The following is a 17,755-nucleotide window of genomic DNA, read 5'->3' on the forward strand; positions in this document are numbered from 1 at the left end:
AGGATTCGCCAAATACCATTTGACGCCGTTGCTGCGATTAAGGTATTTTTGTGTGTAATGAGGTATAGTGTGGTTTTGTTCCTGTGGTTTGGGTGTTTCTTGAGGTTTAGGTCTTGACTGAGTTGATAGATTTCCCTTTCACTGAATTTGTCAAAAAATTATGTTCTTAAAGCTATGTCATACAAGAAAATAAAAACACAATTATGTACACGTATGTTAATTAAGCAAAGCCGAAGTCGCGAAGATATGTACAGTAGAATGACCGTTCCGCAGTAATGCTGAAAACGGTGTCCTAACGAGACATTTAATGTTCACGGTTATCAGTTTGGGAAAAAATCACCACCAAGGACACAAAGGACATGGATACGACAGTAGAGGGATAATTTACCAGAAAATAAACATTCTGACGTTATTTACATGTTCCAAACTTACTTTCTTCTGTAAAACACAAAAACAGATGTTTTGAAGAATGTTCAAGTTGCTCCTTTCCACATTATGAAAGTGAATGGTGACCAAGGGCTCCAAAAAGCACTATAAAAGGTACAATATTTCAAACCATATGGCAGCTTTGGGTGTGAGATCAATTGAAATTTAAGCTGAAATACTTCCTCAACAACCGTGGTCACCATTCACTTCATTTTACAGAAAACACCAGCTTAGGCATTCTTCGAAATGTCTTCTTTTATGTTCTACAGAAGAAACAAAGTCAAAGGGGGTTTGGCTGGGTAAATAATGACAGAATATTCATTTTTAGGTCTCAACTTGCAACATTTTCAATTATAGTAACTAACAGGTTCTGTTTGCAGTTTTAAGGCAAATACTTTTAAAGCTCACTGTCATTTTGGTCAAAACATCAAAATGAAGTGGACAGAGAAGGGAAAATGGTCTTTGGTGGTTCAGTACTGGAGGGGGGGGGGGGTTCTTGTGTGAATGGGTGTGTCCACCCAGATATAAGAAGCACCACATGCTGAATGACGAAACCAGACAGTTTCACCTTCTTCTTTACCAATGTAGCCTGGAAAATCAGTCAACAAGAGAGTGTGAGTGAGTGTGTGTGTGTGGGTGTGGGTGTGTGGCGCAAAGAACCACTGCAGCACATATTGTGTGTTTAACCCCTGCACCTCTGTGCTTACAGCAGTTTTGTGGGAAGTGGAAACAGTAAGGCGGCTCCAATTGTCATCTGCAAGATGTTTGTTTGCATTTGTGTCTTTTTTCAGGTTATGCTCTGAGGTGTTGTGTGTGTTGATCACAAAACCAAACCAAACCCAAATAAACCAACGAGGAAAAATGAAAATAAACAAACGAAAATGATCAAACGAAAGTGGGAAGTCAATAATAAGTGGTCAAGGCAGTCTTTTCCCTTGGAGAGAGCTGACAGCTGGATGAGGTAGAGGTCAAATCCTGTGGTTGCTTAGTCCTCTTCTTGCTCCGCCTCCTCCTCTTCCTCTTCCTACAAAACACAACAGTGGTCGCCCATCAGTCACCACAAAAAGACGACTGCAAAGCAAAACACGGCTGTGCGTATAAACGTTAAGACTGACAGCAGTTAGACGGACTGAAATAGCGCAGTTATTAGCATTTATATTTTCCTTTTTTTTTGTTGTTTTGGTCACAAATGTTCTTTTTCATGAGCTCAGACAACGAACGTCCCACAGCTGCTGCCGAGATGACCACCATTGAAACGGGAGGAAGGCGGTGAATGGGGGCTGGGGAGACGCTTGGCTTTGGGCACTCTTCAGAATGAAATGGATTTCATTTTCCACATGGCTTCATTTTATTTGGGGAGGCTAACTGACACAATTTATAACCCTCTTCCTTTCCCAAGTCGCTGTGTTGCTCCCATTCAGGGGAAAGGCCGTGGCAAAAGCCTGTCTGCATAATATGAGCCAAACTCCATTCATTAGTGCGGCAGACACTTCAGCTGTGAAGGACCAGCTAAGCGCTACCATGTGTTACATGGGCGAGTGAAAGAATGAAGATGGAGGGGGGGGGGATTCTCTTTAATCATATTCGGACACTCTGCCCACCAATCGTGCTTCCAACTGTAGTGCCACACATACTAGAAAATACCAGCTTAGTTACGTGCTCAAATGGAATATCAGATTTCTTTTGGCAGTTTGTTTTATTTCAGAACTGCTACTTTTTTTGCATAGGTTTGTTCTAAACATTCCATTTTTTAACATTCTCATGTCATTAAATGACCTTCTCATGCATCTTCGCTTGTTCTTTCATTCCGAGAGCAATTTAAAGGCACAGTTACAGCACTCAAAAAACACTAAAACTTCAATGGAATTCTGTTCCTGGAAAAAAAAAAAATCAGGGGCCAAAATTACCATGCGCTTGGTTTAACCATCACCAACGAAGAAAGAAGATCCCTGTTGTGGGTTTATGACAGATCTTTTGATCCCTTTGAAGCTGAGGGAAATTGGCATCGTAAATAGAAGAGACAATTAAACTAATTATAAAATAATGCTGTTGAGAAAAAAAACTAACCGAACACTACTAATATTACCATATTAACAAAAACCTACTGTAAGTGATAAAAAAAATCACTGTAAAAAAATCTGTAGAAATAGGCCACAATGTAATGTATTAATATAAAGGAATTGTTTTCTACTGGGCTTTTACCTGTATTTTGATTTTTGCACTTCATTGCGCTGTATTTCAGGTTACCAGAAATGTCTATAAAATTACTGCATAATGTCCTGACAGATTTTTTTTGCCAAACTAACATGGATACTAACATGGATTAGTTAGTAGGTTGCCTGAACAATTGGGTAATTAATCAGTATTAACTCTATAAAGCCTCTATAAAGCCTACACAATCTTCTACATGCCTTCTGTCATCTGATTGATAGTTTATACTTTTTTTAGCAAGAAAATGGCCTTTTAGTAAAATTTCTACACTGTCCATTTTCAGGTCATGGTATATGTGTCTTTTTGCTCTAAAGTCTTAATAGATTTTTATAAAGTAAATGTAGGAATACATTTTATATTGTTAGTAATATTTCAAGATGAATACTTACTGGACTAAACCAACTGAGGTTTACTTGATTATCCATACATATTATTTTAGGAAATCATGTATCAAATATGATACATCAGGCTTTTGAGGAATATTTTTTGATCATCTCTCAATCATCATTGTATTGCATTGCATTATATGTTTTGCCCCCCATAATTAAAACTACAGTCTGCCATACTGCTATAAAATCTCTTTGATTTACAAGCTATCAGAATTTCATCTTACTTGTTGGCCATACAAGTATCAGCAACTGCACCAAATTGTAGTTATTTTTTTTCCTCCTCAAGTATGAGCTCCATATTCTTCTATATCATGCTAGATAAGCTATGAAAGCTTGACATATCAAATATGATACTCAACAAAAATCACATAGGAAAACTGTCATCTTTCAATTTTTTTAAGGCTAGTCTCAGGTTCACCTGACCCACATCAGATGCATGTCTTAGGGGGCTTTTAGAAAAGATTAGCTCTTCAGACACGTTTTCAAAAGTAACAAAGTTTAAAATTATAATGATGCCTTAAAAACTCATGGTGTGAGATGCTTAAAAAACAGTGACGCAATGGCTAAAAACATTTGTCCTCCAAGAGAATTTCATCGCATATAATTAATCAAGATGGTGCTGGTAGCTCTGCAGAGATAGCATCTCAGACTACGTCTAGATACCTGTGTGTGCATGTGTGTGAGTGTGTATGTGTTAGGCCTTCCAGTACAGCGCAAAGCCATCAGGGTTCCCACATAGCAACAAATCAGGCCTCAGTTATGCATTCACACCGTAAACTGGTCCGCACCAGCGAACAAGAGGAGGTGAGCAGATTCCTAGTAAATGTGTGGAAGATTGTGTGGGAGAGGAATTGTATCTTAAGCCATTGTGTTTTTTCTTATTAGGGTCTTTTCACTCTATCGAAACAACATACAACAAACATCACCATTAAAGGGAAAAAAGTACATGTCATCATTTACTCACCCTCAAGTTGTTCCAAAGCTGTATGAGCATCTTTTTCTTTTGCTGAAATATTTTGAAGGATGTTGGTAACCATTGACTTCCATAGTATTTTTTTCCATACTATGGAAGTCAATGGCTGCCGTCAAATATTTAGTTACTAACATTCTTCAAAATACCTTATTTTGTGTTCAGCAACTGAAAGAAACCCATACAGGTTTGGAACAACTTGAGAATGAGTAAATGATGACAATTTTCATTTTTGGGTGAATTACATTTTCAGTCCAAGTTTGAAAATGTCAAAACAAATCATTTGTTTATAATGAATAGTTCTGATGACAAAAATTGTATCTATGAATATTTTATTTAGATATTTTATATAGCCAGTATTGTATGTTTGTTTTATTTTCATGTATTTTTAATGCATTTTAATGTATTTTCATCATTTTCGTCATATTCAGCCAGCATATAGATCTGCAGGCTGCTGTCTTTCTTCATGAGCACATTAAAGTAGCACTGTGCACAGAGACTATAGAGTCGACTCCATTGTTAATACGCTGAAGGAATTTTGACAAGAGAGGAAAAAAGGGGCAACTCCTCAAAACTAATCCTGTCAGCCAGATTGCATATCCATCTGTGAGGGGATGAAACCAAAGAAGTCTGAGATTCCACGCATAACGCTATAGGATTTACATTAGCCTTAACCAAGCAGGTCTTTCATCAAACCAGAATTATGCCCCCCCTCCACTCACTTTGGGTTTTTGAGGACTTTGTAAACCTAAACAGCAAATCCTCTTCCTCACACAATCATCCTCAATCTGTTTCTGCAAGCTGCCATCCCCTTCTAGCCAACTGGGCCTTCAGTATCATATATATATATGTGACCCTGGACCACAAAACCAGTCTTAAGTCGCTGGGGTATATTTGTAGCAATAGCCAAAAATACATTGTCAAATTATTGATTTTTCTTTTATGCCAAAAATCATTAGGATATTAAGTAAAGATCATGTTCCATGAAGATATTTTGTAAATTTCCTACTGTAAATATATTCAAACTTTATTTTTGATTAGCAATATACATTGCTAAGAACTTCATTTGGACAACTTCAAAGGCGATTTTCTCAATATTTAAATTTTTTTTGCACCCTCAGATTCCAGATTTTCAAATAGTTGTATCTCGGCCAAATATTGTCCTATCCCAACAAACTCCATACATCAATGGAAAGCTTATTTATTCAGCTTTCAGACGATGTATAAATCTCAATTTCGAAAAATTTACCCTTATGACTGGTTTTGTGGTCCAGGGTCACACTTATATATATAAAAAAGCATGTCCACCTGCTGTATATGTAGTGCAAAGTTTTCATTTGACATACCTGAGCGGGCTTTTCCTGGACCACTTGCTGTGGCTGAAAAACAAAAAGAGAAACAATTATCATCTGGATGAAATAAATAATCTATATAATAATCAACCAATAAATATATACATATATAAACATTTAAATTTTTTTAATTGTATGTATTTTTACATTCAACTGTATTTTTAAATCTAATTTAAATTAAGACAATCAGATCCAGGCGAAATCCCTAAACCCTGATCCCTAAAAAAAACATAGGAATAGGAGGACATGTGTGCACATACAGGGCTGTATGCAGCAGTGCCTCCACAGTGGCAATAGCGTGGTATACAATGCCCAGATTGTGCCCTACTCGCATTACATCATAAACCCTAAGCGCTGCCACCTCGCAGGAAGTGCTTCTAAGACCGGAGCTTGACAGCTGAGGAGTCCTCCGCTGCTCTGAGAGCCAGGCAAAAATAAAACCCTGAGAGTGTCCAGTGTTTGGAACCAAAGCCAGCCACTGCCGATAGAGTACACACACTCACACCATTTGGGATTGTTGGGAGCAGCTGGTGTGTTTTGTGCCAGCTCTCCCTGGAATGCTATCAGGCTGTAACCTAGTAAATGTCAACACCGGATGGAAGCAGGCGAAGAATGCAGCTGGCGATAAAGGGAAATTGGGAAAATGATGCACACATTCCGAATGGGATGGACGGAACACAAATATACTTTTAAACATGAGGAGGAGGAGAATTCCAACACCTTCCTGATTGCACCTATTTACAAACACATGAAATACAAGATGCCACGTGCACTTTACAACTAACAGATGACCCAGGATGTCAAAACTACACTGTATGTTACATCACTAATGATACTGTACATGCACAAAAGTAGCAAAAACACAAGAGCCCCATAGAAAGAACCCATTTTCTTGTCAGAACTGAACTTGTCACCCTGCACATCAGAAACCCAGACCCCTCTTGCCCTTCTGCCCCTCAGAACAAAAAGAGAAACCACAGTCTTGTCTTTCACAAAACCGTGCTCGCTATTTGAAGTCATTAGTAGCTGACACGCCAAATCACTTCTGCAAACTGAATGACCTCCTTGTGCAGTGTATGGCATGCACTAAAAGAGCAAGATGTACAGTATGTGCCTAAAAAGACAAGGTGAAGCTGAAGACCAAAAGGAAACCCAACACGGATTTCACTCATCTTCAGAAAACTCTCCACAGATCTGCTTTTCCACTACAAATCAATACAATCAGTGTCAGCAATACTGCTCTCCATAAGAAAAAACGTAATTCTAATCTGTGTTTCCTGTACTGCTATTCTGAATATATAGTACACTTGGTATATATACACATATACACACACATTATGATTAATTATAATGTTTTAATTTATATAATAAATGTTCATTTTACTTGCATTATATTAGATTTAATGTGGCAACATAAAAGGAAAGTACCACAAAATAAATATAAAATCATTATTTTTATATACTGTATGCGGTAAGGACCAAATAAGGGGAGGGTATAATTCCGTCGGATATATACTATCAAATGACATTGAAAAAGCTCTCAGACACTATTTGTGTCCCACTGGTAAATTTGGGGTAATCATTTGGAGATACATTTAGCCATCAGGTCCCGGATATCCAAATGTCTTAATTATAGATAACTTGTGGACAGCTGAAATAAACAGAAAATGAGAGGAATGAAAGAGGACATGAAGTAATTGCAAAGGTTCTCATGAATGGACCAAGTTCATCACTGTTCATGCATAAGGTGACACATTTCTCTTCCATCTCACAGCTCTGTAAACTTCATTGTTAATGAGATCTGGTTTTAATGTAGGAAGTTATGCTCAGTGACCAAAGGGAAACTAACCGGTGTGAGAAGCTAATTATCCTGTGAGAACATTGTCTTTTGTTGTGTACTGAGTTAAATGTTGTGAAACGAGATGTGAAAATGTAATTAGTGACCACTGGACCTTCTTTAAAACATTAATTGCTTAGTGGGCTAAACAATATATACATACATACATCATATACAGTGGGTACGGAAAGTATTCAGACCCCCTTAAATTTTTCACTCTTTGTTATATTGCAGCCATTTGCTAAAATCATTTAAGTTAATTTTTTTTCCTCATTAATGTACACACAGCACCCCATATTGACAGAAAAACACAGAATTGTTGACATTTATGCAGATTTATTAAAAAAGAAAAACTGAAATAACACATGGTCCTAAGTATTCAGACCCTTTGCTCAGTATTTAGTAGAAACACCCTTTTGATCTAATACAGCCATGAGTCTTGTTGGGAAAGATGCAACAAGTTTTTCACACCTGAATTTGGGGATCCTCTGCCATTCCTCCAAGTTGCAGATCCTCTCCAGTTCTGTCAGGTTGGATGGTAAACGTTGGTGGACAGCATTCATTTTGTATCACCTAGCCAAAATCCTACTTTACTTTATTCGTAGTTAAGAGCCATCCATTTAATTTTAGAAGACTCAACTGGTCTTATTTGTAAATTATAAAAATGTGAAATATCTGACAAAGCCTTGTCTGTTAATTCACACAAATAAACTTGAATTAACCACACATTTTTGCATATATGTTTCGAATAAAATCCTGTGTGCAAATATGAAGGCTGTTAAAATGGAGGAATGCGAGCCATTTGCAGTTACATTTTAACAGCTTTAATTTCAGTAGGTCAACTTCCAATGTAAAGGCTTGTGTTTATAAGTGAACAGAAACTGCACTCTGAGAGGTTGTTAAGGCCATTACATTTTTATGCCAACATGAGAACAGAGCAACTGCTCAAATATTATTTCAAGTCGTGAGTCACGTTCAGCGTGCAGCACAAAAACGTGAGGCTACGTTGCAGTTGGCGTGATTGACAATGACCAGAATTGTCCAATAGCAATTAAAGCCAAAGACTTAACTAGATACCAAATATAATCAATTAAGAATCAACCACTGCAAAAACCCATTCCAGTTGACTACACAAATTTGGATATTGTGGGATGATATGTCCCCTCAATGTCTTTTGTGTTTATAGCTTTGATTAAAACCAATTACATAAATATACAGGTTGATTTGCGTACTGGCTAAAGAAACGCACTTTTACGAGAAGCTAAAAACAACTTAAAAGGAGATGTTGAAAGAATCTCAAGCCTTTTCTCACTGAAGTGACAGATTAAAGAGTAATTTGCCAGTTAGAGCGAGTTTCCAAGCTCTTAGCACTACACTGCCAACTGGCCACGGAGTTCATTGCTTGCCACAACCCGCCACATTGGAAACAAGTACTACTGTGAATTAATTTCCAGCCTACAGTGTTACGCATGCCTTGAAACAAGGAAAACGGAGACACCCACCGTGTTCAGGAATGATAACACTGATGAACAGTATCTCCAAAATAAAAAAAAACAATGGCAAAGCGATAGAAAAGAATGTGGCATCCTTCATTTTTTTTCACACAAAATTATATATTTTTTACCTTTTGTGTTTAAAAAAAGTCATACAGGTTTGGAACGACGTGAAAATGTGAAAAAGTTTCGCATTTTTGGCTGAACTATACCTTTATGCTTCTTTAAATAGATAGTGCTACATCTTGCTAAGGACTACTTGAGGTACAATCCCTCCCTTTTCAGTACGAAACATTTGTTTTTCTTAAGAAGTTAAAATAATAAGATAAGCAACATCTTCGACATCCAATTAAATCCTGTCTGGACTGACGGCACAATTAATCAATGTGTTCTCCAAAAACGAAGAGACGGGCTTGAGCTTTTTCTAGAAGGTTGCGTGGGTGTACCGTTATGGGTCTTGTGGCCTAGTAAGAAAATGGCACGCAAACTCTTCTCATCATTAAATACTCCAGCAAATCTTGGCTTTAAGTACATATTCTGTATTAAAAGGTGATTCATATTGTTGTAGAAATGTTTTCTTGCTGCCATGGTCTCTCATCCAGCTTTGAATGGAGGGAGGATCTTTAAAAACTATTGATCATTGGAAAGTATGTTTGGTAGACATGGTTTCGGAGATGCTTCATTCTTCAAGTATGCAAAGAGGTCTTTGGGCCAGTTACACAAAGAGATTATGTAATGGTTGTAAGTCAGCTTCTGGCACAGGTACCTGGGGGCAAAAAGCTGGGAACGCTGGGAACGCACGTCTCAGCAGCTCCAGAACAGAACGTGCCGGGGCAGAGCAAAGCCAAGCTAGTGGAAGACTCCTGCTCTTAGGACCTGGCATGTCTTACCAAAACCATTCTCTGCGCCAAGAGTAATTTACTAAAAGCTTTACACTGTGGGGAACCCCTCCCTCCTCTTACAAGAAACTGCTCTGGAGATATTTATGTCTCTCTCTCTCTCATTCATTGCTCCTGGGATCTTTGAATCTTTGTCCTAACTACAAAAAATGGAGGAAATCTATATTTGAAATCCCTTTCCATTTGATGTCTTAGTATGAGGGTGAATCTCACGTTGGGAGACCATCCATTTTTTATTCCTATTCTGTGTTTTTATCTTCTGTAACAAAACTATTTGTGCAATAAATGAGAAAATGAATCTGCAAGATAAAGGGTTTCAAAAGCTCAATTTCTAAAATTCCACACTTTTCCTGCTCCTTGCAGGTTTTTTTTTTTTTTTAAGATGCAGTTGGGAGATGGGAGAAAGTTGTAGAAAGTCAACCATCACTGCAGCCCTCCACCAGTCGGGGCTTTATGGCAGAGTGGCCCGACGGAAGCCTCTCCTCAGTGCAAGACACATGAAAGCCTGCATGGAGTTTGCTAAAAAACACCTGAATAAGATTCTCTGGTCTGATGAGACCCAGATAGAACTTTTTGGCCTTAATTCTAAGCGGTATGTGTGGAGAAAACCAGGCACTGCTCATCACCTGTCCAATACAGTCCCAACAGTGAAGCATGGTGGTGGCAGCATCATGCTGTGGGGGTGTTTTTCAGCTGCAGGGACAGGACGACTGGTTGCAATCGAGGGAAAGATGAATGCGGCCAAGTACAGGGTTATCCTGGACGAAAACTTTCTCCAGAGTGCTCAGGACCTCAGACTGGGCCGAAGGTTTATCTTCCAACAAGACAATGACCCTAAGCACACAGCTAAAATAATGAAGGAGTGGCTTCACAACAACTCTGTGACTGTTCTTGAATGGCCCAGCCAGAGCCCTGACTTAAACCCAATTGAGCATCTCTGGAGAGACCTAAAAATGGCTGTCCACCAACGTTTACTATCCAACCTGACAGAACTGGAGAGGCTCTGCAAGGAGGAATGGCAGAGGATCCTCAAATCCAGGTGTGAAAAACTTGTTGCCTCTTTCCCAAAAAGACTCATGGCTGTATTCGATCAAAAGGGTGCTTCTACTAAATACTGAGCAAAGGGTCTGAATACTTAGGACCATGTGATATTTCAGTTTTTCTTTTTTAATAAATCTGCAAAAATGTCAACAATTCTGTGTTTTTCTGTCAATATGGGGTGCTGTGTGTACATTAATGAGGAAAAAAAATTAACTTAAATGATTTTAGCAAATGGCTGCAATGTAACAAAGAGTGAAAAATTTAAGGGGGTCTGAATACTTTCCGTACCCACTGTATATTTTTTTAAATATTCATTTTGTATCACCTAGCCAAAATCCTACTTTACTTTATTCGTAGTTAAGAGCCATCCATTTAATTTTAGAAGACTCAACTGGTCTTATTTGTAAATTATAAAAATGTGAAATATCTGACAAAGCCTTGTCTGTTAATTCACACAAATAAACTTGAATTAACCACACATTTTTGCATATATGTTTCGAATAAAATCCTGTGTGCAAATATGAAGGCTGTTAAAATGGAGGAATGCGAGCCATTTGCAGTTACATTTTAACAGCTTTAATTTCAGTAGGTCAACTTCCAATGTAAAGGCTTGTGTTTATAAGTGAACAGAAACTGCACTCTGAGAGGTTGTTAAGGCCATTACATTTTTATGCCAACATGAGAACAGAGCAACTGCTCAAATATTATTTCAAGTCGTGAGTCACGTTCAGCGTGCAGCACAAAAACGTGAGGCTACGTTGCAGTTGGCGTGATTGACAATGACCAGAATTGTCAAATAGCAATTAAAGCCAAAGACTTAACTAGATACCAAATATAATCAATTAAGAATCAACCACTGCAAAAACCCATTCCAGTTGACTACACAAATTTGGATATTGTGGGATGATATGTCCCCTCAATGTCTTTTGTGTTTATAGCTTTGATTAAAACCAATTACATAAATATACAGGTTGATTTGCGTACTGGCTAAAGAAACGCACTTTTACGAGAAGCTAAAAACAACTTAAAAGGAGATGTTGAAAGAATCTCAAGCCTTTTCTCACTGAAGTGACAGATTAAAGAGTAATTTGCCAGTTAGAGCGAGTTTCCAAGCTCTTAGCACTACACTGCCAACTGGCCACGGAGTTCATTGCTTGCCACAACCCGCCACATTGGAAACAAGTACTACTGTGAATTAATTTCCAGCCTACAGTGTTACGCATGCCTTGAAACAAGGAAAACGGAGACACCCACCGTGTTCAGGAATGATAACACTGATGAACAGTATCTCCAAAATAAAAAAAAACAATGGCAAAGCGATAGAAAAGAATGTGGCATCCTTCATTTTTTTTCACACAAAATTATATATTTTTTACCTTTTGTGTTTAAAAAAAGTCATACAGGTTTGGAACGACGTGAAAATGTGAAAAAGTTTCGCATTTTTGGCTGAACTATACCTTTATGCTTCTTTAAATAGATAGTGCTACATCTTGCTAAGGACTACTTGAGGTACAATCCCTCCCTTTTCAGTACGAAACATTTGTTTTTCTTAAGAAGTTAAAATAATAAGATAAGCAACATCTTCGACATCCAATTAAATCCTGTCTGGACTGACGGCACAATTAATCAATGTGTTCTCCAAAAACGAAGAGACGGGCTTGAGCTTTTTCTAGAAGGTTGCGTGGGTGTACCGTTATGGGTCTTGTGGCCTAGTAAGAAAATGGCACGCAAACTCTTCTCATCATTAAATACTCCAGCAAATCTTGGCTTTAAGTACATATTCTGTATTAAAAGGTGATTCATATTGTTGTAGAAATGTTTTCTTGCTGCCATGGTCTCTCATCCAGCTTTGAATGGAGGGAGGATCTTTAAAAACTATTGATCATTGGAAAGTATGTTTGGTAGACATGGTTTCGGAGATGCTTCATTCTTCAAGTATGCAAAGAGGTCTTTGGGCCAGTTACACAAAGAGATTATGTAATGGTTGTAAGTCAGCTTCTGGCACAGGTACCTGGGGGCAAAAAGCTGGGAACGCGCAGCTGCACGTCTCAGCAGCTCCAGAACAGAACGTGCCGGGGCAGAGCAAAGCCAAGCTAGTGGAAGACTCCTGCTCTTAGGACCTGGCATGTCTTACCAAAACCATTCTCTGCGCCAAGAGTAATTTACTAAAAGCTTTACACTGTGGGGAACCCCTCCCTCCTCTTACAAGAAACTGCACTGGAGATATTTATGTCTCTCTCTCTCTCATTCATTGCTCCTGGGATCTTTGAATCTTTGTCCTAACTACAAAAAATGGAGGAAATCTATATTTGAAATCCCTTTCCATTTGATGTCTTAGTATGAGGGTGAATCTCACGTTGGGAGACCATCCATTTTTTATTCCTATTCTGTGTTTTTATCTTCTGTAACAAAACTATTTGTGCAATAAATGAGAAAATGAATCTGCAAGATAAAGGGTTTCAAAAGCTCAATTTCTAAAATTCCACACTTTTCCTGCTCCTTGCAGGTTTTTTTTTTTTTTACTGATTTCACAAGCTATCAGTACAAATTGCATGCTTTCAGTTCTGCCTAACCAGTGTTGTTAGAGTTAAGTAAAACTAAAAATTCACTTTAAAACAAAAAAAAGTCAAAATATAAATATTATTTGAAAAACTAAAGTAAAAAAAACTAGAAAATTTGAAATGCTGCATTGCAACCAACTAAAATAAATATACTAAAATTACTAAAACTAAAATTAAATAAAAATAAATTAAAGCTAAATAGAAATATTTTTTTTAACTACTAAAAATGGCAAACGCTCATTACAAAATTACTAAAACAAACTAAAATTTAAATAAAAAGTGAAAATATATAAAATTATTAATAAATACTATTTAGTAGCATATAATTAGTATTAAGACACATTTTACTGTAAACTATAAACACCTTTTCCTGCAAAATATTTTAAATGTTTTTTTTCTAATTCTCAAAATTTCTGTAATCCAGTCTGTCAAAGAAAAACCGTACTTGGCGTTTTACTTCATTTCTGGCGGCCAAAATGTTGTGAGTCCCTATTGTAGTGCTCTCAGCTTTATCTAATATATTTGACTGTTTAAATACGCAGAATTTGGCAGATTGTCCCTCAAAATAAGCGCAGAAAGTCTGCAGATTCTGCCTGAGCCTATGAATGTCCAAATCTGTACTGTTACAGAGGTGCTTTAACATGGTACGGCCCATGAGACCCTTTCCTGCCCATAAGCCGTATTAATTTTACCTGACTGCCTGGTAAAATAAAGAGGGAAAGTTTAGAAAAACGGAACACAGCTCACATTCGCTTTAAACTTAAACGACTAACATATGTTTTGCGTTTGTGGAGAAAAAAAGCCCTTACTTGAACATAGTCTCCTTAGGGCTGCAGACAAGAATTCCACAAAGACAGGAAACATAAAAAAACACTCTGCTTGATTTGATGAAGCAAACTTATCCAAGGACTCCCTCACTAGAGGCGGACCCCACAGACGAGCCACCCAGTAACTGCACCCCCTCCGCTCCCATGAATAAAGGCCACATGTTCTGTTAAACTGGAGGTGGAAGTGGGGAAAACAAGCCAGACATCTCCAAGAGGAGTGGTGGGGGTCGGCACAGTAATTCAGGTTTTTTTTACTTCAGTTCCACAAAACTTTCCAATTTTGAGGTTTTTTTTTTTTTACTGTTCTTGGGGCTCTGTGGGGTCTTTATTGGGAACTGGGTCAATACCTCAGTCGGTCCAATGGGATTCTTTACATACTCTGAAATATAGATTTATAGTTCTCGATCTGTTTGCCAAAGTCTGTTTCAATTTTACTAAACATTACAACTCAAACAATAAAAAAAAAGTTTTTTTATTCAAATAAATGTTTGCAGCAGGGCTACTGAATGAATAAATAAAAACAAAATAATAATAAATAAAAATAATAATTAAATACAATTTTAAAATAAATAATTAAAATAATAAGATATATAATTTTTTAATTATCATATAGAATTAATTTCAATAAAAACACACTACTCTCAGAAAATATTATCTATGTAAAGGCCTAGACATTGAAAACAAACTTCTGAAAGTATTTTTTAAAAGAGTGAATGCAGAGGTCCTGAACCTGGTAACATTTCATAATACTGTCATAGTTTCTAACAGCTTTAAATCTGGGGTTGTTTTTCTTCAGCTTCGGGGTGTACAAATCAAAGCCACTGTAACATACATGGTTTCATGGAAATGTCCTGAAGTGCCTGGAGAAAGACGTCAGTGAAAGAATGCATGTGCACAGCCCTCTGTGTGAACCGCTTCCCCGCCTGGCCATACCATGATAAAGGACTCGTGTCGCAGAGGTGTCACCATCAATAATGTATGTCACATACCTTTCCCTGTTCATACAAACACAAAGATTTCCTGTCTTCCTCGCCCTCTCACTCACTTCTTTTCCTTTATTCATTCACACTTCAGCACCATGTCAGCACTGATGCTGCCGTTATGGATTGATTAATTAAGTGTCGATTATAAATTAACCATTGATTGCAAATGAATGCATTGTGCTGTTCTAATCATAGTTGCTCTTAAAAGTACATAAAATATATTATGTAATTAGGAACTAAAATTATGAAAGTCCATTTCCATATTAGGAGAAAAAAATTGTAAACATTTTTAAAAGAAAATTAAATTATGACATACTGATATGAGAAGTCAAAATTCAGAGATAAAAAGTCTACATTATGACATATTAAGTTTAAATTACAACACAAAAGGTAAAATTTGATAAACCAAGTACGGCATTAAAAGTCAAAATTCAAAGATACAAAGTCAACATTGACATACATTGAGTTTAAATCGCAACAAAAAAGGTAAAACTTTGAGATAAAAAGTCTTAATTATGGCATTAAAAGTAAAAATTCAGAGATAAAAAGTCAACATTATGACATTAAGTTTAAATAAAAAAGGTAAAATTATGAGATAAAAAGTTAATTATGGAATTAAAATTCAAAATTCAGAGATAAAAAGTCAACATTGACATATTGAGTTTAAATGACAAAAAAAAGGTAAAATTATGAGATAAAAGTCAATTATGGCATTAAAAGTCAAAATTCAGAGATAAAAAGTCAACATTATGACATATTACATTTAAATTACAACAAAAAAAGGTAAAATTATGAGATAAAAAAAATCATAATTATGGCATTAAGTCAATCTTACAATTTAAAAAGATATATTTATGAAACAGTATGACATGTCACATTGAGATAAAAAGTCAAATTTTTTATTTATATTTTTGACTGTTTATCTCAGTATTATTTAATTATTTACCAGTTATGATTTACCAGTTTTTCCTAATGTTGCAGAAAAAATAATCCTGAATATACAGTATTGTGATATTATGGAAATAAGTTTCCAGGTAATTGTGAATTTATATTTCACAACTAAGACTTTTTTTTATCACTCAGTGTGATTATTTCTTATTTTATTTTACAATTACCTTTTATTGCATACAACGTTAAATATTAATCTACCAATTAAACAACAGAAAACATTACACTACTGAATCTCACTAATATGGGGAAACCTTCTTTATTAGTTATTGTAATCATCTTTTTCCCCCACTGCTTTCACTTGTGCCCTTCTCTCTCCCCCATTTCAATCTCTCGCCTCTCACATTCTCATCTCCGGAGCACCTATCGAGGCAGCTTTTATGGTCGCTGGCTCAGAGCAAAATGATTAAAGCGCTTCCAGAAGCTGGAACAGGAAAGAGAAGGGGGGCAGCGAGAGATGAGGGGGAGAGGTCACAGGGGTCACCGGTGGAAATCCGTTGAGGTGGTCCCAGCAAACTCCTGCTGTGTGAGTAAAGCCCCAGACTGAACACACGCCCCTATTGGCAAGAATTCAGCTTCTCGGGCCCCAGATCAAGAGGGAGAGAGAGATAGAAAAAGAGATGAGAGGAGGGGAGAGGGCTCTGGGAATGCAGGGAATGAGGTAGAGATGTCCACTCTCTCTCTCACGCTGTATCTAACTCGCACAGCCGTCCAAGTGAGGGACAGGAACGGCTCCAAGCCACAATGTAAACGAAGCTTTTGCAAGTGCATACTTCAAGACCCCAACTCCTGCCCAGGGTTTCAATAATTGCTAATAAAATGTTTGCAGCTCATTACAAAAATCTAGTCACCATCCAACTACGTCTAATTGGAGGAGTCCTGCCAAACGAAATCAAAACTATGAAAAGTAACTTTTCCGAACATGCTGTACAAACAAGTTTGTTTTAACCCACAAGACCTTCTTCTTATTTATGCTGGCAAACTCTAAAATTGACAGAAAAGGCGCTTCAACTCGAGTCAACATGACTTGACATTCACAACCCTTTTTACTTCTAAGTATTTCCAAGTGAAACAAAACATTCAACAAATTAAAATGTATGAAAAACTTGATTTTATCTATCATACAACATAAAAAGTCGAAATTATAATAAAAATCAAGTCACAATGAGATAAAAAAGTTTTATTTTATTCCGACTGTCTGACTTTTTATATCATAATTAAGATTAAAATTTTTTTGGTGGTGGAAATGGACTTCTATAAAATCTTATCGTGATAATTGTTTTGGCCATATCACCCAGCCCTAACAGTGAAGACTAAAAAATATTTTGTGTCAGCACAGATAGAAATGCAAAAAATCAAGCATAGCGTTAGTTCTGGCAGGTCACGTTAGTCAAGCTCGCATCAGCTGACCTTCAGCTGATCCCCATCTACTTATGGGAATATAACACCTATCTAAGCATTCATATATAAGGTCCCTCAGTATTATCAGCAGTATTCGCATTGCTCAATAGCTAATTACCCTCCTCCATCCCCAACTCCTCCTCTGTCAGTCGGGATTCAGCCTTCTGATTCTCCTTGAATCAGACTAATTCTAAAATGTGTACATAGCATGATTGAACTTTAACAATATCGGCAATACATTTATGTTAGTTCTGTTCTGTTTACTCTGGGGGGTTATTGCAGCTCTCCCTGCTCTCATCCATGCTAGGCTGCATGGAGGCGCAGGGAGTTCTTGCCCAGAACAGAACCATACCGCCAATCCAAACTGTATGCTAATTGTCAATCATCTTTGACGATAGTGGTCCTGACAGAATTGTA

At 37.1% G+C, this 17,755-nt stretch overlaps 1 protein-coding gene across 2 annotated transcripts in view; it reads right to left on the bottom strand.

The window, feature by feature from the left end:
* Nucleotides 1-1,268: 1,268 nt before the first annotated feature.
* The window catches only part of hmga2 (high mobility group AT-hook 2), a 34,446-nt gene continuing 17,959 nt past the window's right edge, over nt 1,269-17,755 (bottom strand). Inside the window, exons 4-5 of one of the 2 annotated variants that reach the window (XM_016274848.1) lie at nt 5,343-5,375; nt 1,269-1,450 (exon numbers count right to left, since the gene is read on the bottom strand). In XM_016274848.1, coding sequence (XP_016130334.1) covers nt 1,412-1,450; nt 5,343-5,375 — 72 coding nt within the window. In that variant the 3' untranslated portion in view covers nt 1,269-1,411. Of the gene's footprint in view, nt 1,451-4,560; nt 4,601-5,342; nt 5,376-17,755 lie in introns of those variants that run through there. The other variant, XM_016274849.1, reaches the window with a different exon arrangement.

This window comes from Sinocyclocheilus grahami, unplaced genomic scaffold (genome assembly GCF_001515645.1).
Source record: "Sinocyclocheilus grahami isolate Dianchi unplaced genomic scaffold, SAMN03320097.WGS_v1.1 scaffold90.1, whole genome shotgun sequence".
In the NCBI taxonomy this organism is placed as follows: domain Eukaryota; kingdom Metazoa; phylum Chordata; class Actinopteri; order Cypriniformes; family Cyprinidae; genus Sinocyclocheilus; species Sinocyclocheilus grahami.